Genomic DNA, 26,541 nt, shown 5'->3' on the forward strand with positions numbered 1-26,541 from the left:
AAAACCTTTTGCACTTCCGGGGTCCGTATCCCTCTATTCCATCCTATTCATGTATTTGTCAAGATGTCCCTTAAATGTAACTATCGTCCCTGCTTCCGCCACCTCCTCCGGCAGCGAGTTCCAGGCACCCACTAGCCTCTGTGTAAAAAAACTTGCCTCGTACATCTCCTCTAAATCTTGCCCCTCGCACCTTAAATCTATGCCCCCTAGTAATTGACCCCTCTACCCTGGGAAAAAGTCTCTGAATATCCATTCTATCTATGCCCCTCATAATTTTGTAGACCTCTATCAGGTTGCCCCAACCTCCTTTGTTCAGTGAGAACAAACCGAGTTTATTCAACCGCTTCTCATAGCTAATTCCCTCCATAGCAGGCAACATCCTGGTCAATCTCTTCTGCACCAAAGAGCAAAGAAAAGTACATATAATGCTCGCTTGCACTCACTCTCTCTGTACATTAAGTAATACTGTCACTCTCCATTTATATAATGCTATCTCCAAGCTTTGTGCATTAGGCAATTGTCTCTCTCTTTCGCTCTCTTGCTCTCTCTCCCACTCAAACATGCTCTTTCTGTGCTTTATATGCTTGCTTGCTCTTTGTCTACCTGTACATTAAGTAATACTAAGTAATACTGTCATCCTATTTACATAATGCTGTCTCCAACCTGTGTGTGCATTAGATAATTCTCCTATACCCCCCCCCCCCCGCCCCGCTTCTCTGTGCATTAATTGGTACTATCTTATATCATTTCTGTTAAAGTTGGTTGCCTGTTGAATGTCTCTTAATGAGTAATATTTTGGCTGTGAATCATACGAGGACATAGTGACACCGCAGAAATGTTTTGAAATTCAGTCAAGTGTTGAGTGCCTGTAGTCCGGCAGCAAGGTGAGAACAGGCCCACAGTTCGGTAACAGGGTGAGAACAGGCCCACAGTCAGGTAACAGGGTGAGAACAGGCCCACAGTCAGGCAGCAGGGTGAGACAGGCCCACAGTTAGGCAGCAGGGTGAGAACAGGCCCACAGTCAGGTAACGGGGTGAGAACAGGCCCACAGTCAGGCAACAAGGTGAGAACAGATGCACAGTCAGGTAACAGGATGAGAACAGGCCCACAGTCAGGTAACAGGGTGAGAACAGGCCCACAGTCGGGCAACAAGGGTGAGAACAGGCCCACAGTTAAGCAGCAGGGTGAGAATAGGCCCACAGTGGTAACGGGGTGAGAACAAGTCCACAGTCAGGTAACAGGGTGAGAACAGGCCCACAGTCAGGCAGCAGGGTGAGAACAGGCCCACAGTCAGGTAACAGGGTGAGAACAGGCCCACAGTCAGGTAACAGGGTGAGAACAGGCCCACAGTCAGGTAACAAGGTGAGAACAGGCCCACAGTCAGGCAGCAGGGTGAAAACAGATGTACAGTCAGGTAACATGGTGAGAACAGGCCCGCAGTCAGGTAACAGGGTGAGAACAGGCTCACAGTCAGGCAACAAGGTGAGAACAGATGTACAGTCAGATAACAGGGTGAGAACAGGTCCACAGTCAGGTAACAGGATGAGAACAGGCCCACAGTCAGGTAACAGGGTGAGAACAGGCCCACAGTCAGGCAGCAGGGTGAGAACAGGCCCACAGTCAGGCAGCAGGGTGAGAACAGGCCCACAGTCAGGCAGCAGGCTGAGAACAGGCCCACAGTCAGGCAGCAGGCTGAGAACAGGCCCACAGTCAGGCAGCAGGGTGAGAACAGGCCCACAGTCAGGCAGCAAGGTGAAAACAGGCCCACAGTCAGGTAACGGGGTGAGAACAGGCCCACAGTTAGGTAACGGGGTGAGAACAGGCCCAAAGTCAGGTAACAGCGTGAGAACAGGCCCACAGTCGGGCAACAAGGTGAGAACAGATGCACAGTCAGGTAACAAGGTAAGAACAGATGCACAGTCAGGCAACAGGGTGAGAACAGGCGCACAGTCAGGTAACAGTGAGAATAGGGCCACAGTCAGGCAACAGGGTTAGAACAGGCCCACAGTCAGGTAACGGGTGGAGAGCAGGCATGTGCCCACTTAGATGGCAGATCAAGCTGTCCCCCACCCCAATAACACTAACCGCTGAGTGTGACGCTGGCAGGAGATACACTCAAGGAATGCTACTCTGTTGCCGGTCTCATTTTGCTTCCTGTCAAACAAACCGCAAACTCTTCTAATCCCCACCCAACCTTTAGCTGGGTTGGACTGTGTCCATCATAAACAGTGAAGGGGAGGGAACATCATTCATGTCCGGATCCATATTGCTGAGGGCCTGGAGCCCCATGTAAAACATACTGGGTAAGGGTGGCAGATTTTCCCTAAAGGAACATTAGTGAACCAGATGGGTCCTTAAAACCAATCTGTTAATTACATGAGCATCATTATTGAGTCTAGTTTTTTTCTTGATTTATTTAATTAACTGAATTCCAATGGCCCCAGTAAGGCAAGATTTAACCTCTGGACCCTCGTTCAGTAATTCAGATTACTTGCCCAGTAATCTAGCCCCAAGCTCCTTTATCAACTGGACTGAGTATCAGAGAGAATCTGGCACTTGTCGGAGAGCTTGGTCCAAGAGGTAGATTTGCAAGAGCTCTTTAAAAGAGGCGAGTGAGAGAGAAGTGGTTTAAGGGAGGGAATTCCAGAGACTGGGGTCCTGGCAGCTGAAGGCACGGCTGCCAATGGTGGAGCGATTTTTAAATTCAGGATGCACAAGGGGCCAGAATTAGAGGAGTCTAGAGACCTTGGAAGCATTTGAGTTGGGAAATGTCACAATTTTCGGGGATATAATTTTGATGTGACAACTGTAACTATATTCAAATACTTAAATGGCTGTAAAACCCTCTGGGTGTCATAGAATTTACAGTGCAGAAGGAGGCCATTCAGCCCATCGAGTCTGCACTGGCTCTTGGAAAGAGCACCCTACCCGAGGTCAGCACCTCCACCCTGTCCCCATAACCCAGTAACCCCAACCAACACTAAGGGCAATTTTGGACACTAAGGGCAATTTATCATGGCCAATCCACCTAACCTGCACATCTTTGGACTGTGGGAGGAAACCGGAGCACCCGGAGGAAACCCACGGACACATGGGGAGGATGTGCAGACTCCGCACAGACAGTGACCCAAGCCGGAATCGAACCTGGGACCCTGGAGCTGTGAAGCAATTGTGCTATCCACAATGCTACCGTGCTGCCCGTGTCCTGTAGTCATGGTTGCCGCTGTGTGAATGCACATCGTTCTGTGTGTGTCCAAATCATGAGGCTGGGGGCGCTTGGGAGCTGAGATTGCAGGTGTTGCCGTTCCTATGGGCCTGGAGATCTGGCCCCCTCCACCCCCCAGCCCACCCAAAAAGCTCTCGAGGCTGGAAAGGTCCATTGAACATTTTAAGAATGTTGAGTATTAAAGGAGATAAACCCAACATGGGTAAATGGAGTTAAAAGATACGGATCAGCTCAGTCCTAATTGAACGGCGAGGCGTCTCAAGGAGTTGAATGGCCTCCTCCTGTTCCTGTTGGACAGGCTCAAGAGGCTGAATAGCCCCTTCAGTTCCTGTGGGACAACCGCGAGAAGAACTGAATGGCTTCCTTCTGTTCTTGTGTGACCACATCGAGGAGCTGATTGGCCTCCTCCTGTTCTTGTGACAGGATCAAGAGGCTGAAAGGCTTCCTTCTGTTCTTGTGACAGGATCGAGGGGCACAATTGCCTCCTCCTGTTCTTATGTAACAGGCTTGAGAAGGACTGAATGGCCTCCTGTTCCAAAGGTTCTTAAGGAAGAAAGGTTTGAGACGTTTCATGCTGGAGGGATGTTTGAAAGCTGGAACAGTGCAGTTATAATCACACTGCCCTTTTTTCCCTCTTCAGCCTCTGCTGTGTCCTCCTCGTCCATGGATGTACGGACCATGTTCCTCCTCCTGCACTCCGTAACCGAAGACAACATCCGTTTCTTTCAGCAGAACCCGTCAGAGATGGGACGACGGTTTGTCAAGGCCTTTACACAGATTCAGGAGCACGGCTGTGGTCTACAGCCGGTTGTGCAGAGCTTCACCACAGTCTTCCCCATCTTTGATTTTGATGAGCGGACGCCGGCCAACGGCTACCGCAGCCTGATTAAGGTGGTGCGTTCCTGCATCCTTCACATCATCCACAAGTCCCGTTATATCACTGCGAATCGTCGCAGTATCTTCTTCAGGACCAATCACAACTGCATGGAGGTCGAGGCTTATTGCTCTGCCCTCTGCCAGCTCCGTGCCCTCGTCTACTTTGCCCAGAAGCTCCTAACTGCCAACAAGGACGGCGACCTGTTCTTCGGAGAAGAGAAGGGTCTCTCCGAGGACTTCCTGCACGAGTCCAACTCCATGCACAAGGGCTGCTTCTATGGACGCTGCTTGGGCTTTCAGGTTAGTACATAACACACTTCCATGCCTCTTTCCCACCCTATCTCTGTCACCTCATCCAGCCCTACAATCCCCTTATTACTGTAACCTACTCCAGCCTCTACAACTCTCCCAATCATTGTAACCTCCTCCAGCCTCTACAACCCTCCCTATCTCTCTAATTTCCTGCAGCCCCTACAACCATCCCTATCTCTGTAACCTCCTCCAACCCCTACAACCCTCCCTGTCTTTGTAACCTCCTCCAGCCCCCTACAACCCTCCCTAGCTCTAACCTCCTCCAGCTCCTGCAATCCTCCCTATCTGTGTAACCTCCTATAGCCATCGTAGATCTCTGTCTTAAGCACCTCACAGGAGGTGTTGATTAGAAACTGTCCAGCAATTCTTAGTTTAGTTTGCTACTCCATTAATATCAATGTTTCAGCTGTCTGGGCCTCCCAAGCTCCCGGAACCTCTCTGCCGGCTCCTTAAAACATTATCCTTTGACCCAACCTTGGTCACATGCCTAAGAGCTGCTCACATGGCTCAGAGTCCATTTTGCTTTTGTTGGATGCTCGCTCCCTTGAAGCACTTTGGGACATTTCAAGTAGGTTCCTCGCAAGGCTGCTGTGTTACGAGACGTGGGCTAGTGCGTGGTCAATTCCAGCCCCACAGGCCCCTGAGTCCCAACACAAATGAATTAACCAATAATTTGCATATTTTCCTGAGATCTTTGACTCTTTACTGCTCCAATGAGTCACAGGCACCATATTTGTAGCTAAAACATTTTAGAAAAAGCTGCTGATTTATAACAGGTGAAGAGTTAGACATGTAATTGTAATAATAGAACAACGGTCTGCTAGTCTAATTCTTCCCTTAACCCTGTCCCACCCTCTATCCAGATGATCATTCCAGATTGCAAGGGGTCGAAATATCTCGGTTGGTCTGGATCTTTTAGTATTGCCTTCAATTAGACCTCGTGGGCTGCAGGAATTCTTCTGGAGAGTCACCTTCACTTGTATAGGTCTCCTCCAGATTGACTCTTGTCTCACTGGGATTATATTAGAATTCTCTACCTGAGAATTTACAGCAGTGTCTGTGGTAAACCACTGTATTGCATTGTGTTGTGTTATACATGCCTGGGCTTGTCCCGGCTGGCTCCGCCTGTGGCTCGTCCCCTCGGGCTCATGTATAAAGGTGGCTAGTCTCCGCCTTCGACCCAGTTCGGGACCAGAGGCCAGGAGGCTTGCTGTTTTAGTGTATTAAAGCCTCAGTTACGTACATCATCGTCGTGTGTTTATTGAGGCATATCAATTTAATACACTAAACTTCTAAGATGAACTCATCACTCAAGCCTGATCTTCTACAGCTGGACCCACAGGCAGCCAACGCCATGGAATCATTCAAGCAGTGGCTTAAGCTGCTTCGAAGCGTATCTTGGATCCTTCACCGAAGACCTCCAGAAGAAGCAGGTGCAATGCATGGTTGAGCCCACGAGTCGTTCTTCTCATCAGGGACGCCCCTCGTATGCGGAGGCAATAGTGCTGCTGAAGGGACAATATGTGAAGTCCGTTAACGAGATGCATGCTAGGCACTCCTTGACACGAGACGACAACGCCCCTGGGGAATCACTTGCAGAATTCCTGCGTGCGTGCGTATACTCTGCCGGAACTGTGATTGCCAGGCAATATCAGCTACCCAGCACGCAGAGCTGCTGATCAGGATACTTATGTCGCAGGCATGAAATCCAAACTATATCCGCCAGCGATTACTAGAAGGGGGTACACTCAGCCTCCCAGAGAGAGTGCAACTCTGCAACTCGCTGGAGGTGGCCTCCCAGAACATGGAGACCGACACCTTCGACCTCGTGGACCTCATGGGCCGCAGCCATCATCCACCCGGGTGTGGATGCAAGCCTGTTCCGCACAGCAGCCCGCCAATGCCGGAAGCCCGAGGTGCTACTTTTGCAGCCAGGGTATCACCCCAGATAACGCTGCCATACACGGAACCGACTTGCAACGGAGTGTGGGAGGAAGGGCCACTTTGCAAAAGCCTGCCAGGCACGATCTTCCGCTCAAACCTCTAGGCCCAGCAGCACTGCCTGCTGCCTGTCCAGGCCGCCCCGAGCTGCCGCACCACCTGCCATGTGCGACCTGTGGGCGCTGCCATCTTCAGTTTTGGCTGCCACATGCGACCCATGGAGGGCCGCCAAGTTGGATGCCATCGCCGCTGCCACCCACGACCCATGGGTGCCCGCCATCTTGGAAGCCTTCGCCAATGCCTCCCGCCACGCGCGACTCATGGGTGCCGCCATCTTGGAAGCCTCGCCATGCCTCCTGCCACGCGCGACTCATGGTGGCCGCCATCTTGGGACCATTCCGCAGCCTCCCGGGAGCCCAGCTCACCCGACCATACGCTGGCCGCCGCTAACCTCCGACCGGCCTACCACCGCTTTCCCGAAGCTTGCCTCCTCACGTTCGACCAGATCCCCGGCCTCATCACCTCACAAGTCCTAACGATGACTGTCCGGATCAACGGGCACGTGACAGTCTGTCTTTTCGACTCCGGGAGCACCGACAGCTTCATACACCCAGATACGGTAAGACGCTGCTCCCTCCCAATCTTACCCGCGACCCATAAATCTCCCTGGCTTCCGATCCCACGCAGTAGAAATCCGGGGTTACTGTTGTCGCGACCCATACTGTACAGGGCATACAGTACGCTAACTTCAAACTCACATCCTTCCCCACCTCTGCGCTGCCCTATTACGGGGCTCGATTTCCAGTGCCACCGCCAAAGCCTTACTTTAAAGTTCGGTGGACCCCCCCAACCATCTGCTTCCCCAACCCTCGCGACCCTTAAGTGCGCTCCTTTTATGGGCGTAAGCCCATCGCTACTAGGAGCAGACGATACAGTGCTCGGGACAGGGCCTTTATCAGGTCGGAGGTCCAGCGACCTCCTGCAAAAGGGGATCATTGAGGCTCATACCAGTCCCTGAGAGCCCAAGTGGTGGTCGCCAAGACTTGGGAGAAGCACCAGATGGTCATCGATTGCAGTCAGACGATCAACTGGTACACGCAGCTAGATGCGTACCCCTCCCCGCATATCTGAAATGGTCAACCAGATTGCGCAGTATCGAGTCTTCTCCACAGTTGACTTGAAGTCCGTGTACCACCAGCTCCCTATCCGCCCGGAGGACCGCCAATACACTGCCTTTGAAGCAGATGGCTGCCTCTATCACCTCCTCAGATCCCCTTTGGCGTCACCAATGGGGTCCTCGGTCTTCCAAAGAGAAATGGACCGAATGTTGACCAGTACAGGCTGTGGGCCACATTCCCGTACATAGACATGTCACCATCTGCGGCCATGACCAACAGGACCATGACGAAAACCTCCGGCACTTCCTCCACACCGCTAAACTCCTGAACCTCACCTATATAAAGAAAAATGTATTTTCCGCACAACACGCCTAGCCATCCTCGCTACGTCATGGAACACTGAGTCCTAGGTCCCGACCCTGACCGCATGCCCCCTCCTGGAACTCCCCCAAGGCCTTTAAGAGATGCCTGGGGTTCTTCTTGTACTATGCCCAGTGGGGTCCCCAATTATGCAGACAAGCCCCGTCCACTTACCAAATCCAGCATTTTTCCCCTGGCGACTGAGCCTGACTGGCCTTCAATCGCATCAAGGCAGATATTGTCAAAGCCGCGATGCACGCTGTGGACGAGTCCATCCCATTCCAGGTGGATAGCGATGCGTTGGACTTTGATCTGGCCACTGCCCACAACCAGGCGGGAAGGGGCGTGGCTTTCTTCTCTCCCGTACCCTCCTTGCCTCCGAAATTCGACACTCCTCCATCGAAAAGGAAGCCCAAGCCATCGTAGAATCTGTGCGAACATTGGAGGCATTACCTGGCCGGCAGGCGATTCACTCTCCTCACTGACCAATGGTCGGTTGCCATGTTCAATAACGCACAGCGGGGCAAGATCAAGAATGACAAGATTCTGAGGTGGAGGATCGAGCTCTCCACCTACAACTACAAATATCCTTGTATTGACCTGGGAAGTTCAATGACCCCCAGATGCCCTTTCCCTGCTGTACATGTGCAGCGCACCAAGTAGACCGACTCCGGGCCCTCCACAATGACCTCTGTCACCCGGGGGTCACCTGTTTTTTTTTCACTTCCTCAAGGCTCGCAAACCTGCTTTACTCCACCGAGGAGGTCAGGACCGTGACCAAGGGACTGCTAGGTCTGCGCAGCAGTGCAAGCTGCACTTCTATCGGCCAGACAGAGCGCACCTGGTAAAGGCCTCTCGCCCCTTTGAGCGCCTCAGCATCGATTTCAAAGGGCCCCTCCCCTCCACAGATCGTAACGTGTACTTCCTCAACATGTTGACGAGTACTCAAGATTCCCCTTTGCCATCCCGTGCCCTGACATGACCTCTGCCACCATTATCAAGGCCCTGCACAGTCTTTCACCCTGTTTGGGTTCCCCGCCTACATCCATAGTGATCGGGGATCCTTCTTCATGAGCGACGAGTTGCGTAATTGTCCTGCTCATCAAGGGCATCACCTCCAGCAGGACGACTAGCTACAACCCCCGGGTAAACGGACAGGTGGACAGGGTAACGCAAGGGTCTGGAAGGCCGTCCTCCTGGCCCTATGGTCCAGAGTCTCCCAGTCTCCCGCTGGCCGGATGTCCTCTCCGATGCGCTCCACTCCATGCGGGGCCGCTCCTGTGTACAGCCACCAATGACAACCCCTCACGAGCGGATGTTCGCTTCCCCAGGAAGTCCACCTCCGGGTCTCACTCCCATCCGGCTGGCAGTCCCAGGGCCCCGTCGTCCTCTGGAAGCATGCGAGGAGCCATAAATCCGACCCCCCTCGTCGAGAGGGTCCTACTCCTCCTTACAATCCACATATGCCTACGTGGCACATCAGGACGGGCTAGACAGGACAACAGTCTCCCTTCGGGATTTGGCACCTGCAGGTTCCCCCAGCGACCATCACGACCACCTCTCGACCCTACACTGTCTTCCCCACCCCTGCCTACCTACCTAACGAACCAGCACCCGCAGGCCCAACGGCGACCATCACCACCACCCCTCCGCCCATACTCCGCCCCCCTTCACTGACTCAACTACTGGTGAAGAAGAAGAACAACACGCTCCCTGACGCGCAGATCTCGACACCGGTGCCCACACTACCGCTGGAACTGAGGCAATCACGGCGGAAGGTCAAGGCCCCACGACAGACTTGATGTTTGAGACCACTTCACCCCCGCCGGACTCGTTTTTTAAACGGGGGTGGATGTGGTAAACCACTGTATTGCATTGTGTTGTGCTGTTACATGCCTGGGCTTGTCCCGGCTGGCTCCGCCTGTGGCTCCTCCCCTGGGGCTCATGTATAAAGGTGGCTAGTCTCTGCCTCTGACCCAGTTCGGGGACCAGAGGCCAGGAGGCCTTGCAGTTTAGTGTATTGAAGCCTCAGTTACGTTCATCACTCGTCATGTGTTTATTGATGGCATGTCAGTGTCCAACCGCCCACTCTGCCTTTTCAACTACTTGTCTGACCTTTGTGGCAGGGTTTCTGGTTGTGTATGAAGAGAGAGAGAGAATGGCCTGGTCTTCAGAACCTTTGAGGGTCCTCAGGAGAGACATCCATTGGGCCTTTCTCAGCCTTTTCAAACAGAGGATTAACTCTCACTGACCTGGCTACTGCTTGTAGTCTTTCAATCAGAAGTTACCTTCACAGGCCTAGTCTACTGCTTTTACTCAGAAGTAAACATTCATAGGCCAGCTAGAGATACTGCCTGACCTACAGAACCGGCTCTCTCCAAGGAGTAAACAGATCTGAATTAAAATGGAGACTACTCTCCTTCCAGAAAGCTCCACTAATCAACATTGAGAGCAGGATGTGCTGCTGTGTGTTGGAAATATTCTCCCATGCAGTCTGGTCCAGAGAACCTTTTGTTTAAAGTAAGAGCTGGAATCTCCAGCCATCGGATTCTACATTCTTAACTCTTCATTAACCTGTGCATCACCACCCCCCAGGCTCTCTCTTCTTCTTGCGCCCCATTAAATTTGTCATGTCGTTCCTCAATTCTTTTGAACCAAATATCACACCGAGAATTCGGAGAGAAACTAGTGTCTCTACTCGCTCCACAAAGAAGTCTCCACAGATTCCCCTGAACGAATGGGACTTTACCGTGTGGGGATTTTCTTTCCTCTTCCTGCTCCTTACCAGCACATACACGAGCACCGGGCAGCTCAATTACACCACCCATGTCGTATTAGTTTGCATCCTGGTTCACTCTGAATGTCACCTGTCACGAGATAGGAGAAAGAGAGGGGGAGTCCCTGCTCAGGCTGCAAAACCACAGAACCTATTAAAGGATTGAAGAACATAAGGGGGCTTAAGAGCTCAGTGTTGCTCATAGTGTCTACTGTCTGTTGCCATGACCTGACTGCTTGTGCAGTCTCAGCCCCATGATTCAGCCTCATTCTTCACTGCTTCAGTTTTCTTACCTAACTTCTGACCCTTGCAGGGGGAGAGAGAGAATTGAGAGGGAGGGAGAGATCTTTGTTTGTAAGGTGAGATCATAGGCCAGGGCAGGTAGTTCGACCACCGGGCACAGGTTGGTCAAAACTGATTCTGTGCAATGCCAATGAACAGCTTCAGAACCCTGCCACTAATTCACCTGATGCCCCCAAAAGCTGCCCGTCGCTGGTCAGGAACTCTGCTGTCTCCAGTGCAGCTGCGGCTCTGTCTCACACGCACGTCCTTCATGGTCACATTAAAAACACACACACTTCCCTCATGGTCACATTAAAACACACACACACGCACTCTCAAACGCACTGCCCTCATAATCACATTAAAAACACGCACACACACTGTCCTCATAGTTACATTAAGAAAACACATACACATACTGCCCTTATAGTCACATTACAAACACACACACATGCACACTGTCCTCATAGTCACATTAAAACACATACTGTCCTCATAGCCACATAAGAAAACACACACAGCCCTCAAAGTCGCACTAAATATATACACACACCCCTCATAGTCACATTAGACCTACACGCGCATACTGCCCGCATAGTCCACATTGAAAACACCACACTGCCCTCTTGGCACATTAAAACACACGCACACAAACACACTACACACAGCCCTCAAAGTCTCATTAAAACATACACACAGCCCTCAAAGTCGTACTAAAACCACACACACGCAGCCCTCATAGTCACATTAAATCATACACGTATACACATACTGCCCTCATAGTTACATTAAACATACGCACACATACTGTCCTCATAGTCACATTTTTAAAAATACACACATACAGCCCTCAAAGTCGCACGAAAACCACACACACAGCCCTCATAGTCACATTAAAACATACACACACGCGTAGCACTCATAGTCACATTAAATCATGCACGTACACACATACTGCCCTCATAATCACATTAAAATATACACACACACACACACACACTGCCCACAGACACACACTGCCCACAGACACACATTGCCCACAGAGTCACATTACAAAAACACACACACACTGCCCACAGTCACATTACAAACAAACACACACACACAGCCCTCAAAGTCACATTAAAACATACACACACGTACTGCCTTTATAGTCACATTAAAATGACACACTCACATACACACCTCTTAGTCCACGTTAAAACTTAGATACACACAACTGCCCTCATAGTCACATCAAAAACACACGTACTGCCCTCATAGTCACAGTAAAATCACATACCCTCGCTAACAACACTGCCCTCTTGTCACATTACAAACACACACACTGCTGTCATAGAAACGTTGAAACACACACACATACTGCCCTCATAGTCACATTAAAACACACGCACAGCCTCAAAGTCGCACTAAATATACGCACACACGCCCCTCATAGTCACATTAAGATATACACACACATACTGCACTCATAGTCACATTGAAAACACCACACCGCCCTCCATAGGCACATTAAACCATGCGCACATGCGCATATGCCCTCACAGTCACATTAAAAAAACACACATTCATACATACAGCCCTCAAAGACACTTTAAAACATGCACACACACTACTGCCCTCATAGTCACATAAAAAAAACACATACATACACACAGCCCTCAAAGTCACTGATGCACTATCATTACGCAAAGACGAGAGTAGGATGTAATCGAGACTTTATTACACCTGAGATGTGTGGCCTCCTACAGCAGCTGATGAAATGGCTTGCTGTCCGGGGAGCACACATATTTAGCTCCGTCTACTGGGCGTAGCTAGCAGCAGGGATCTACCCCCGTACCTGTAGTACAAGGGCCTTACCGTAAAGCACCTATATCAACATCTATATACACAATATATACATCAGTGGGGACTACCACATTCACCCCCTGTTACAAAATGAGTCCGGCGGGGGTGGTGGAGAACTATATACAGAAATTGTGTTTTAAAAGTACAGATATATTACAAATTCAGGCGTCCGGTACCTTGATCTGTCATCGAGAGCGCCATAGTGCTGGTGGTGACTCCGGCTTGGTCTTCGGGGACTCCGGGAACGTGTCGAAATCCTCTTCATCCCCGGGTGTGGGCAAGGGGAGGACGGATTTGTCCCGGAGCGGGGTTGCGGTGGGGTGCGCCGGGGGAAGGGAGGGTGGCGCTGGGTCAGAGGGGGGGTTGTGTGGGAACCATCTGGTGCCAGGTCCCTGAGGGAGACTGTGTCTTGGCGCTATCGGAGTACGCTACGTAAGCGTACTGCAGGTTGGCGTGAAGTAGCTGTACCCTCTCAACCAACGGGTCCGCCTTGTCGAGTCGAATGTGTCCCACAGAGGAGAACGGGTCCTGGAGTTGCCACCATGTCGGGAGCGAAACCTCGGAGGTGGACTTCCTAGGGAAGGCAAAGAGAACGTTCATGGGGGGATTCATTAGTCGCGGTGCATAGGAGTGACTGAATGGAGTGAAGTGCGTCGGGGAGGACCTCCTGCCAGTGGGAGGCCGGGAGGTTTCTGGACCGTAGGGCCAGCTGGATGGCCCTCCAGACCGCCCCATTCTCCCTCTCCACCTTCCCGTTTCCCCTGGGGTTGTAGCTCAGGCATGCCCCTGTTGAGCAGGTACTGGCGCAGCTCATCGCTCATGAATGAGGATCCCCAGTCGCTGTGGACGTAGGCGGGGAAACCGAACAGAGCGAAGATGGTGTTGAGAGCGTTGATGACGGTGGCGGACGTCATGTCGGGGGCATGGGACGGCAAAGGGGAATCGGGAATATTCATCGACCACACTGAGAAATTACGTGTTGCAGTCGGTGGAGGAGAGGGTCCCTTTGAAGTCCACGCTGAGGTGTTCACAGAGGCGGGAGGCCTTCACCAGGCACGCACGGTCTGGCCGGTAGAAGTGCGGTTGACACTCCGCGCAGACCTGGCAGTCTCTGGTGATCGCCCTGACTTCCTCGATGGAGTAGGGCAGGTGGCGGGCCTTAATGAAAATGGTAAAACGTGTGACCCCTGGGTGACAGAGGTTGTCGTGCAGGGTCCGGAGTCAGTCCACGTGTGCGCTCGCACATGTACCTCGGGATAGGGCATCGGGGGGGGGGGGGCACGTGTGCTTACCGGGGCGATACAAATCTCGTAGTTGTAGGTGGAGAGCTCGATCCTCCACCTCAAGATTTTATCGTTTTTGATCTTGCCCCTCTGTGTGTTATTAAACATGAAGGCAACCGACTGTTGGTCAGTGAGGAGAGTGAATCTACTGCCGGCCAGGTAATGCCTCCAATGCCACACAGCTTCAAACGATGGCTTGGGCCTCTTTTTCGACAGAGGAGTGCCGAATTTCAGAGGCATGGAGGTTGCGGGAAAAGAATGCCACGGGCCTGCCTGCCTGGTTGAGGGTGGCGGCCAGAGCGACGTCTGATGCATCACTCTCCACTTGGAATGGTAACGTCTCATCGACCGCGAGCATCACGGCCTTGGCGATGTCGGCCTTGATACGGTTGAAGGCCTGGTGAGCCTCGGCCGTCAGAGGGAAAAACAGTGGACTGAATAAGTGGGAGGGCCTTGTTCGCATAGTTAGGGACCCACTGCACGTAATACGAAGAGAAGCCCAGGCATCGTTTGAGGGCCTTAGGGCAGTGGGGGAGGGGGAGTTCCATGAGGGGGCACATGCGATCGGTGTCGGGCCCCAGAACTCCGTTCTGGACCACATAGCCGAGGATGGCTCGCGGTTCGTGCTGAACACGCACTTCTTGTTATACATGAGGTTGAGGAGAGTGGTGGGGTAGAGAAATTTAGCAAGGTTGGCGTCATGGTCCTGCTGATCGTGGCCGCAGATGGTGACATTGTCCAGGTCGGGAAAGTGGTCCGCAGTCCGTACCGTCAACCATTCGGTCCATCTCCTGTTGGAAAGACCGAGACCCCGTTGGTGACCCCGAGGGAACCCTAAGAAAGTGGTAAAGGCGGCCGTCTGCTTCGAACGCAGTGTATGGGCGACGCCTTGCGGATGGGGAGCTGGTGGTAGGCAGATTTCAGGTCCACTGTCGAGAAGACCCGGTACTGTGCAATCTGCTTGACCAGATCAGATATGCATGGGAGGGGGTACGCGTGAAGCTGTGTGAACCGATTGATGGTCTGACGTAGTCAACGACCATCCTGATTTTCTCCCCAGTTTTGACCACTACCACTTGGGCTCTCCAGGGCTGGTACTGGCTTCAATGATGCCTGCCCGAAGCAGCCGCTGGACTTCAGACCTGATGAAGGTCCTGTCCTGGGCGCTGTACCGTCTGCTCCTGGTGGCGACGGGATTGCAATCCAGGTTAGGTTTGCAAAAAGGGAAGGTGGGTCGCCTTAACGGTCGCGAGGCCACACACAGTGAGGGGTTGTAGGGGCGCGCCAAATTTCAGGATTAGGCTCTGGAGGTTGTACTGGAAATCCAGGACGAGTAGCAATGCAGCGCAGAGGTTGGGGAGGACGTAGAGGTGGAAGTCGCTGACCTCCATGCCCTGGACAGTGAGAGTGGCGATGCTGTACCTCTGGATCTCCACAGAATGGGACCCGGAGGCCAGGGAGATTCTCTGGTTAGCGGGGTGTACCGCAAGGGAGCAGCGCCTTACCGTATTGGGGTGAATGAAGTTCTGTGGCTCCCGGAGTCCAGCAGGCAGGGGATCTCGTGTCCGTTGACCTTTACTTTAGTTGAAGCAGTTGCGAGATTGTGCGGGTCGGGACTGGTCAATTGTGACCGAGGCGAGACGCAGCTGCTGTTGGCGGTTTCAGACGATGAGCGGCCAGATGAGGTGGCCGACGGGCAGGGTCTGGCGTCGGGTAAGGATGGTGCCTCCCACGAGCCGCACGTGTCGTGGGGAGACAAGATGGTGGTGCCCACGGGCCGCATGTGTTGCAAGTCAAGCAAGGTGACGGCATCCACTGGCCGCAAGTGGCCCGAGGAGGGGAAGGTGGCAGCGTCCACTGGCCACACGTGGGGGGTGCTGGGACAATAGCGGTGATTGAGCGGGCCTGGCACACTGCAGCGAAATGTCCCTTGTTGCCACAGGCCTTGCAGAGGGCGCTCCACGCCGGGCAGCGCTGTCGGCAGTGTTTTGATTGCCCACAGAAGTAGCATTTTGGCCCCCTGGGGTAGGTTGGCTGCCGCGTGGGGGTGGGCTGAGCGTGGTCACTGATGGGCCCACGATGGGCTGGCCGTCTGTGGAGTCCACGATGCACGGGGGGGTGGGCCGCGCGGTCGGGGGCATAGGCCTGCATGTTGTGTGATGCGACCATGAGTGAGAGCGCTAGTTTTTTTGGTCGCCACGAGGTCGAGCGTGGCCCCCTCTAAGAGGCGCTGGCGGAAGTAGTCAGACCCTATGCCCGTAACAAATGTGTCTCTGATTAGCAAATTAAAGTGTTCCGTTGCCAAAACAGCCTGACAGTCACAGTCTCTAACTAGGGCGAGCAAGGCGTGCCAGAAATCTTCCACCGACTCACCGGGACATTGGCGCCGCGTGGAGAGGAGGTGCCTGGCGTAGTCCGCTGAGCGTAGTTTTCCTTCAGTAACGCCATGGCCTCTGCGTAGGTCGGCGCGTCCTGGACGAGTGGAAAGACGTTGGAGCTCAGCCGCGTGTAAAGGATCTGGAGCTTCTGTGCTTCTGGAATTGTGTCTCGCGCAGACCCAATGTACGCTTCAAAACAGGCTAACCAATGTTCAAGTCCTTTTTGGCGTTGTCTGCTTGAGGATGCAGCCGCAGGTGATCCGGCTTGATGCAGAGGTCCATCTTTGAAAAGCTCAGTGTAATTGATGCACTATCAATTACGCAAAGACGAGAGTAGGATGTAATCGAGGCTTTATTACACTGAGATGTGTGGCCTCCTACATCAGCTGTCGAAATGGCTGCTGTACGGGGAGCACACATATTTATACTCCGCCTACTGGGCAGAGCCAGCAGGCAGGGATCTACCCCTGTACCTGTAGTACAGGGAGGGGCCTTACCGTAAAGCACCAATATCAACATCCTAATATATACAATATATACATCTGTGGTGACTACCACAGTCATATTAAAACATACACACAACCCTCAAAATCACACTAAAACCACACACACAGCCCTCATAGTCACATAAAAACATACACACACATGCACCCCTCATAGTCACATTAAAACATACACACACACACATACTGCCTTCATGGTCACATTAAAAACACACACACAATAGCAGATCTATTGTGGTTTCCTTCCCTATTTGGTTTCCTTCCCCCTCATCTCTCCTCCCATGCTCTCCACCACCCAGAGGGCAGATCAATGCTGCAGCTTCCCCACAGTTCCCATTATAGACTTAGTTTTGTAACAGTTGCCACATTGTCACCTAAGCCCTTGTGAAGTAGGCCATTGTTACTGATTTATAGGCAAGCATCCAGCAGCTCCTGATGCTGACTGCCTGTACTTTGTTCTGGTTGTCTGCACTGCCAGTGAATATTAGGATCAGAGCTCATGGCCTCCACTCTCCCCACAGGCTACACTAAATCCACACCCCTTGCCGAACTGAACCATAACTATCACACAGTTCTCCATTTATGAACTGTGTCTTTTCAAACTTGGTTTGGGTTTGGCCTGTCACTCTGTAACATTAAGGTCCAATACTGCTGGCAACAGGTCTGTCATTGTAGGGCACTAGGGTAAAGTTATGGTAGGTACAGGTCTATCACTCTATAACATTGATGTTGTAACGCCGCCACGAGGCCCACGGGGAAACCATTATCTACCTCCCCATGGGGTGTGCGGAGTACAAGCTTCCTAGGTAGGGAACGGAGGCCACCCAGATGGTACTCATTAAAACAGGACATCAAAACCCGCTCAATCAGGGACCAGCATGTTTGTTGGCTCAGGAGACTGTGATTGTCGATAGTTTTTGCCATGGGCAGTGTATCATTGTGAGTCGAATAAATAGTCTTTTTCCTACCACTGGCTTCCTTGGTCATTAAACTAGTGATGAGGGCAAAGGAGATTCCAGACTCATTTGTTAAAATGCCCAGCCACTCCAGACATCAACCGTGCAGGAATATGAGGATATAAAATTTGAAAACGTCGCTGTTTGGTAAGCAAGAGGCCCTCGACGTGGGCCTGGAAGATTGAAGTCCATACGCAAAGCATATGTGACACTTCTTTCAGGCAAATGTTACATTGTGGGAAGACCGACAGAAGTGATCCTCCTAACTGCCTGTGAGGCTCCAACATTTGGAATTATAAAAAGCTTAACGTACCGAGCTGGATGCAGAAAATGCCTTTGATCGGGTGGAGTGGAGGTACCTGTGGGATGTCCTGGGAAGATTTGGGTTCGGGCAGGGACTTTTTGAATGGGTCTGGTTGCTATATCAGGCACTGGTGGCGAATGTAAGAACCAACTGGGTTCGATCAGAGTATTTTAGTCTGTGCAGGGGGACAAGGCAGGGGTGCCCACTCTCCCCACTACTGTTTGCCCTGGCCTAGAGCCTTTGGCAATGGCGCTGAGGGCATCAAATATCTGGTGGGGGTTAGTGAGAGGGGGGCGGAACATAGGGTCTCACTCTATGCGGATGATTTACTCCTTTATATAACAGACTCGTTGCGGGGAATCGCAGGAATTATGGGAATACTGGAGGAATTTGGGCGGTTCTCAGATTACAAACTGATTATGGGCAAGAATGAGGCTTTTGCGATCCAAGCAAGGGACCAAGAAAGGAGACTGAGGGAGATGCCATTCAAAGTGGTGGGAAGGGATTTCAGGTACCTGGGGATTCAGGTGGCAAGGGACTGGGATCAGCTTCATAAACTAAATTTGGGCAGGATGATTGAGCAACTGAAAGGGGACTTCGAAGGTAGGACGTGCTCCCGCTGTCATTGGCGGGGAGGGTACAGACTGTGAAGATGACAGTCCTCCCGAGATTACTGTTTGTGTTTCAGTGTCTCCCAATCTTCATCCCCAAGGCATTTTTTAGGAAGATGAACACGGCGATCTCAGGTTTTATATGGGCCGGGAAAGCCCAAAGGGTGAAGAAGGTCCTTCTTGAGCGGCCGTGGTGAGAGGGGTTTGGGCCTTCCGAACTTTATTAAATATTACTGGGCGGCCAATATTTCGATGATTAAGAAATGGGTAGTGGGGGAGGGGTCGGTGTGGGAGCGAGTGGAGGTGGCATCTTGCAAGGGCATGAGTCTGAAGGCTCTGTTAATGGCACCTCTGCCGTTCTCGCCAACTCGTTACTCCACAAGTCCAGTGGTAGTGGCAGCCCTGAGGGTGTGGGGGTGTCAGTGTGGTCACCAATCTCTGGGAGGCTGGATGGGGGCTTTAGGAGATAGCAGCGGGCAGGGATTGAGAGATTTGAGGATCTTTTCACTGAGGCAGATTTCCCGAGCCCGGAGGAGCTAAAGGAGGGGTTTGGGTTACTGGGTCGGAACGGGTTCCGGTACCTGCAGGTATGGGATTTTGGCCGGAGGCAAGTTCCAAGCTTCCCTCGCCTCCCTCTAAGGCAGTGGTTCCCAACCATTTTTTGGCCATGCCCCACCTAATCACCTCTAAAATCCTGATTGCCCCCCCCCCCCATGTGGTGATATATAATTCTTATTAAAAAGTGAACTCCATTTCAGCTGAAGAAGCTTAAAACGCCAATACCTTGGTTTAACAAGCTTCAAAAGAACATGGCATCCATGAAAAAGAAAAATGAAATAAACAAAAGACAGTTAAAGTTCTGAGCAAGAAATTACTAAAAAATTGTAAAAAAAAAGACAAAAACGTTAAGTGGTATTAAAATAATAATAATGATAAATATGATAATAAAAGAGTATTCGCAGGTAATAAAGAGAGAGAAAATTTCTATATTAGAATATTGAAATATTTGTGGATTGTCTCATACGAAAACAGCAAATAAAGTTTCAAAACATATAATAGAGAACTGAAATGTTATACAGCACAAACTAATTTGAATGGAAGCTTTTTCTGTAATACTTCGATCATTTTAATTACTGTACAATAAAGTAAAGGTACCTATCAAATGCAAAATACCATTTGAGCTCACCTCAAGGTAATTGGAATAAAGTTAGTGAGACCCTTGTGCTTCATGCCTGCTGCAAAGAGATTTTATATTAGGCTCTAATTTAGTCAGCTTCAGTCTCAAATCATCTCGTTTAGTGATATCCAGTCGATTTCTTTTCTTCAGTAGCAAATCATTTACAGCACTAAAACCACATTCAGCTAAATATGAAGATGGGAACGGTAACAACAGTTTTCTTGCAAACCTGGTTGAATTTGGGTATTTAGTTTCTGTCTCATCACAAAGCCATGCCATCGCTCCTTTATGTTGAATAAAGTTTTAACTGACTCATCATTTTGTATTTCCGAGAGTTCTTCTTGGTACTGCATTGAAACATCAGATAGATCCACTAGCACTGGCTGCATCACCCATGTTGGAAAATCAATCTGTTTTAAATCAGAAAATCTTTCTTTCAAATCAGAGGCCAATATTTTCAGATGATCCACAATGACAAGTACAGCAGCATCAGTCGGCTCACACTTCTTTAGCCAATGAAACTGGTCAAAACTTTTGTCAGAAATATGTTTTTGGCATAACTCGATAATTGAAATAAAGCCACATATCTTCGCCTTTGCATCAAGAGTTTTATTTGTTCCTTGAAGTTGTTTATTCAACACATTCAGTTTTTCAAAAATATCTGCTAAATAACTCACACACGCTTTTCCATCAACGGTTAGCAGGTGCTTCATTTCAGGCTTGTCACTTAAAAAGTCACTAAGCTCATCAAATAGTTCCATGAATCTTTTCAAACAATTCCCCTTCGAAAGCCACCGTACCTCAGTGTGAAGTAAAAGTCTCACATGGTCTGCATTGTTATCTTCACAAAATTGCTTGAAAAGATGCTCACATTTGGCATTAGCTTTGATAGCATTGATAGATTTTATAACTGATTTCAGTACCTCATTAAGTACAGGAGAAATATTTTTCGACACTAAGTTCTCTCTATGAATAACACAGTGCACAAGAAGCATTTCTGGATTCTCATCTTTCATCAATTTTAAGCAGCCATTTTTCTTGCCCATCATAACAGGAGCACCATCAGCTGCACAAGATGTTATGTTTTCCATTGGTATATTATTGACATCCAAGTAGTGTTTTAGTTTATTATATATATCAATGGCGGTAGTGGTGGTCTCTAACGATTTGCAGAATAACATTTCTTCAGCAAATTCACCTTTATCAATATATCTTACATAGGTTAGCAATAAGGCCTCACTGTCTCTCACAGTTGATTCATCCATTTGTACTGAGAATTTTCTTGATTTCAGCTTTTCAACAAGTTGTGTTTCAATATCTTCACTCATTTCATCTATTCTTCTCCTAACAGTGTTGTTACTGAGTAACATCTTTGTCATCTTTTTCCAGAACTGTTTTAAGAAATGCTGATATTGATGGTTTAATTAAATCCTCCCCTATAGTATGATTTTTTTCCAGATTTAGCAATGAGTAAAGAAATTTCATAACTAGCCTCGAGTACGACTGACAGTAACAGTTTGTGCAGTGAACAGAGACTTATTGTTGATCTTTTTTCAAACTTATCCTTTTGAGAGAAACGGAGGAAATAGATATTATAAGGGTAACTTAGCAAAAGCTCTTTGAATCGCATTTCTAATCCAATTCAATAAATAAGGTTCTCCCATGACCTCAGCGCGCTTCGTGCGACGTGCATGAAGAGCGATGGCGCGGTGATTATGTAATAACTACACAATAAAGACCTTTTTTACCCAAAAAAAATTATTTACTCAAAATAACATCTGAAACATAAACTACGTATGTTTACCTGATGGAAAATCCAAAAAAATAAAAATCGAAAATTTGGACCCAGACCTCCTCAGTCGCGCTCAATTGCCCCCCTTAAAAATCAAATTGCCCCCCTGTGGGGCGTACGCCCCACGTTGGGAACCACTGCTCTAAGGGGACTACTGGTGATGTCTAAAGCAGGGGTTGGGGAGGGGAGGGTCTCTGAAATATATAAGGAACTGATGGGGTGGGAATGGATCCCAATCGGGGAGGTGAAGAGGAAATAGGAGGAAGAACTAGGAGGTGAGTTGGAAGTTGGGCTATCAGAGAAGGCCCTGAGGAGAGCTAATGCATCCTCGTCGTGTGCCACTGAAGAGGAGCCTGATCCAGTTCAAGGTGGTCCACAGGGCTCGTATGACTGTGGCCCGGATGAGCAGGTTTTTGAGGAGATGGAGGACAATGTGGGTGATGCGGGGGAAGTCTGGCGAATCATGTGCACATGTTTTGGGCTTGTCTGAAGCTGAGGGGATTTTGGCAGGGATTCTCAGAAGTCATGTCAGAGGTCCTGGAAGGCAGGGTGACTCCAAGTCCAGAGGTGGCAATATTTGGAGTGTCGGTAGATCTGAGATCCGGTGGGGGGGGGGGGGGGGGAGAGAGGCTGATGTTTTGGCCTTTCCCTTCCTGATGGCTTGGAGACGGATTTTACTGGCATGGAGGGACTCGGACGGAGCCTCCACATTTGGGGGTTTGGGTCAGTGATATGGCAGGGTTTCTTAGGCTAGAGAAGATTAAGTTCGCCTTGAAGGGTTCGTTACAGGGGTTCGCTCGGAGGTGGCAGCCATTCATCGACTTCTTTAAGGAAAACTGACAGTCATCAGGAGGTGGGGGGGGGGGGGGAAGGGGGGGGGGGGGGGAGGAAAGGGAGGCATAGCAGCGAAGAATAAGGGCAGGGAATCTAATATATGGGTAGCTAGGAGTTAGGGCGGGGGGAAGTTGGGTATGGTTCTATGTTCTATGTTATTGTGGGTTTTTTTCGTGTGTTGGACCGTTCTGTTGTTTAGAATGTTAAAATGTTAAAATTATAAATGCCTCAATAGAATATTTTATTAAAAGAAATTAAGCGTCCATCATCATCTGAGCTCCTCACTCATTATGCCCCAGCTCGACCTCTAGTCCTGACGTGCAATGCATCCTAGGGCATCAGGTTGATGCTAGCCCACAGATGGAATGGTGGCATGGAATGCCCTTTGCTTTTGTTTCAGGCACCCTGGCAGACGATGAAGAACGTTATGCCCAAATAGAGATGGAGGTTTTGGCGGTGATATTTGGAGTTAAGAAATTCCATCAACGTGTCTACAGGCACACTGCACTCTGCTGGGCCTCTTTAGAGAAGACAAGGAGAGCATGGTAGTACATGTGGCTAGCACTGTGGCTTCACAGTGCCAGGGTCCCAGGTTCGATTCCCCGCTGGGTCACTGTCTGTGCGGAGTCTGCACGTTATCCCCGTATCTGCGTGGTTTTCCTCCGGGTGCTCCGGTTTCCTCCCACAGTCCAAAGACGTGCAGGTTCGGTGGATTGGCCATGCTAAATTGCCCTTGGTGTCCAAAAAAGGTTAGGAGGGGTTATTGGGTTATGGGGCTAGGGTGGAAGTGAGGGCTTACAGTGGGTTGCTGCAGACTCGATGGGCCGAATGGCCTCCTTCTGCACTGTATGTTCTATGTAATCTATGTAATATCATCAGCTAACATTCAGTGTTGGGCGTTCTGCTCACAGCTTACAAATATTCATTTCAGCGACATCCGGGTACGCAGCCCGTGCTGACGGATTTAGTCATCTCCCATTGCCTGTGAGTCACTGTATCTACCAGTGGCGGATGAAGTGGTAACAACCCTTAATTGTATGGACATTCTGCTGGTGATGGCTGTTCAGGTGCGAACATGGACGCAATGGAATCCAAACTTTGCAAAGCTCTGCCACATGCTTTTAAATGGTGGATTGCAGGATTACCCCCCCCCCCCCCCCCCCCCCCCCATCCCATAGCCCTACACCTTTATGCCCAGAAACCCCAGGAACTAAGGATCTACATCGTGGGCACCCAAGCACGTCAAAGATGAAGATGCTGGCCCAGAGTTACATCTAGTGGCCTGGCGCCGATGGAGACATAGAACGAGTCATATGCAGTTGTCCAGCATGTCTGGACCACCAAATGCCTCCCTGCATCCTTAGGAATGGTCAGGATGGCTATGGGTGAGACTACACGCCGACTTCACCGGTCTTTCATGTGGTTCATGTGGTCCGGAGTAGCACAACAGAACTGCTCATGGACCCGGTTAAGCCTGATTTTCCCGAACCTGGGTAGGAAAGTGGAGGTGCAGCAAGAAGCAGAAATATGCACCATGAACGTCGGATGCCAAGGTGGACATTTCAATTTGGGAACACTGTCTATGCCCGCAACTTAGAGATGGGACACTCTGCCTCCCTGGAATTGTGATTGAGAGAACAGGCCCAATCTCCTATGAAGTTGAGATTCAAGGGAAAGTCCAATGACAATATGTGGACCACCTCAAGAAGCAGTAGCCTGCGCAACACGACACCCAACCAGTAATGCGATGCCTCCACCATGCCAAGAACCAAACCCCAGCCAGGGGACCCAGCCGGCCATAACTCATCAACTGACCCAGCAGGAGGAAGGTGTCTCCGGCTCGGATATGGACGCAAAAGCATCCGCTCAGATGGACGATATCGTGTTTGGGGCTGAGGTTCTGGCGATAGCCCTCGAGGTCATCCAGAAAAAGGCAGTCGACAAACTAGAGAGGTGTCTGAACTCCCGTGAGGCACACTGGGCAACCATTTATGGATCTGCCTGTGGAGTGTGAGCCTCCCAGGTAGTGGGCGGAGGCCAAGCTGGGGCTCACTACAGGAGAACATAAAAGATGGCCCGAGCAGGGACCAATATGTTGGTTGTCCAAGGACGCTTGTATTGTAAATAGATATTGCTGTGAGCAGAGTATCGGTATGGGCAGAATAATTTTTGTTCTTCCTACTACTTGCTTCATTGGTCATTAAAACAGGTGTACAGTACTGGTGGGGACATGTCTGTCACTATATAAAACTTGCATACAGTACTGGTGGGGGCAGGTCTGTCACTGTATAACACTGGGATACAGTACTGGTGGGGACAGGTCTGTCAGTGTATAACACTGGGATACAGTACTGGTGGGGACAGGTCTGTCACTGTATAACACTGGGATACAGTACTGGTGGGTAGGGGTCTGTCACTGTATAACACAGGGTTACAGTACTGGTGGGTACTGGTCTGTCACTGTATAACACTAAGATACAGTACTGGTGGGGACAAGTTCATCACTGTATAACACTGGGGTACAGTACTGGTGGGGACAGGTTTGTCACCTGGCACCGCATGGAACTGGGGGAGGACATGCTATCCCGGTGGCCGTCAAGGTTACGGTGGCCCTGAACGTCTACGCGATGGGGTCATTCCATCTACGCCGAGTGGGGACCTGTCCGGCATCTCCCAGGCATCGGTGCACCGGTGTATCCGTGCAGTGACTGACGCCCTGTATGACATTGCAGCCGGCTTCATCCAATTACCTGTGGACCGGGCCCACCAGAATGCCCTCGGCTGCTCCTACCTCCGCCTGCTGTACCAGTACGGCTGTGTGGTGCGCACCAGTCAATATCCCAGAAGCCTCATCACTAAAGTGCCCAACCGAGGTGATAGTCTCTGTGATGGTGGAGGGTGGTGGGTGACAGCAGTGCCGAGAAGTCAAGGTCTTCGTCCAATCCAAAGTACGGGGTCTCCTGTGCCGACCCCTGGCCCGATGGGCCCTGATTCGCCCCCCGTCTGCGTTTCACTGTCTGGTCTGTCAATCTTCTGGGGTGCCGTCCTCTGTGTGTCAGTCCTCTGTGTCTGTTTCCTGGGTTTCAGTCCTCTGTGTGTCAGTGGCCTTGATGTCATGTGCATCTGGCTCCTGGGTGTCCGAGTCCTGGCTTTCGGTGTCCTGGGTGTCCGTCCTCTGTGTCTTAGTTTCCTGGGTCTCTGTGTCAGTGGACGGGCTTCCATGGCGTCTGACCTCCCCGCCGTGGCCTGCATCACTGTGGGCCACTGGGCCTTGCACTGGTTGTAGGCCTGCAACACTAGACATGCCGGGACCACCGGCTGCTGGTAAGACACAAAACAGCACGTATCATTAGACAGGCGGCTGGCGGTGAGGGGGCTGCAGTGGGGCATGTGGTGTGGGGTTTGCTGTGGGGCATGGGGGTGGGTGGGGGGGGGGGCAGGCAGTGGGGCATGGGGGGGATGGGGAAGGGCATGGAGGGGGATGGGGCAGCATGGCATGGGGGGATGGGGTGAGGGGGGTAGTCAGGTGGGGGAGTCTCACTTGCTGGTTCGCCTCCGACCTGACAGCCGGCAACATCCCGATCCTCGGCTCCGCCTGCGAGGTCCTGTGCCCGCTGCTCATGGACGGTGCCCCACAGTGCTGACTGCATTGCCCACCTCCCTCCAAAAACGCTGGACAGTGCTGTCCTTGTCTGGGGCACAGGACTGCCCTCCTCTCCTCCACTGCGTCCAGGGGCATGTCCAGGTCATGATCCCTGAACCTCGCGCACCTTTAGTGAAGCGGTCCAGCGTCATTGACACGTCATGCCTATCCGACGCCGGTCTGGGGCCGCTCCCACTCCGCTTCTCGCGGCGCCCATCCTAGCTCCTTTTGCGGGCCAGAATCGCTACTGACTGCGGGCTGTTCACACGGGTTTTACGACGGCGTCAACACTTAGCCGCTGGATCAGAGAAACCCACCCAA

General features: G+C 51.0%; 1 protein-coding gene across 4 annotated transcripts in view; it reads left to right on the forward strand.

Annotated features, from left to right (window-relative positions):
- Positions 1-26,541, forward strand: part of lipeb (lipase, hormone-sensitive b) — a 125,761-nt gene that overhangs the window by 20,100 nt on the left and 79,120 nt on the right. For all 4 annotated transcript variants that reach the window (XM_038813336.1, XM_038813339.1, XM_038813337.1 and 1 more), the window contains exon 2: positions 3,867-4,402. In XM_038813336.1, the coding sequence (XP_038669264.1) occupies positions 3,867-4,402 (536 nt within the window). The remainder of the gene's footprint in view (positions 1-3,866; positions 4,403-26,541) is intronic.

The sequence above is a fragment of the Scyliorhinus canicula genome, chromosome 12, assembly GCF_902713615.1.
Source record: "Scyliorhinus canicula chromosome 12, sScyCan1.1, whole genome shotgun sequence".
Classification (NCBI taxonomy): domain Eukaryota; kingdom Metazoa; phylum Chordata; class Chondrichthyes; order Carcharhiniformes; family Scyliorhinidae; genus Scyliorhinus; species Scyliorhinus canicula.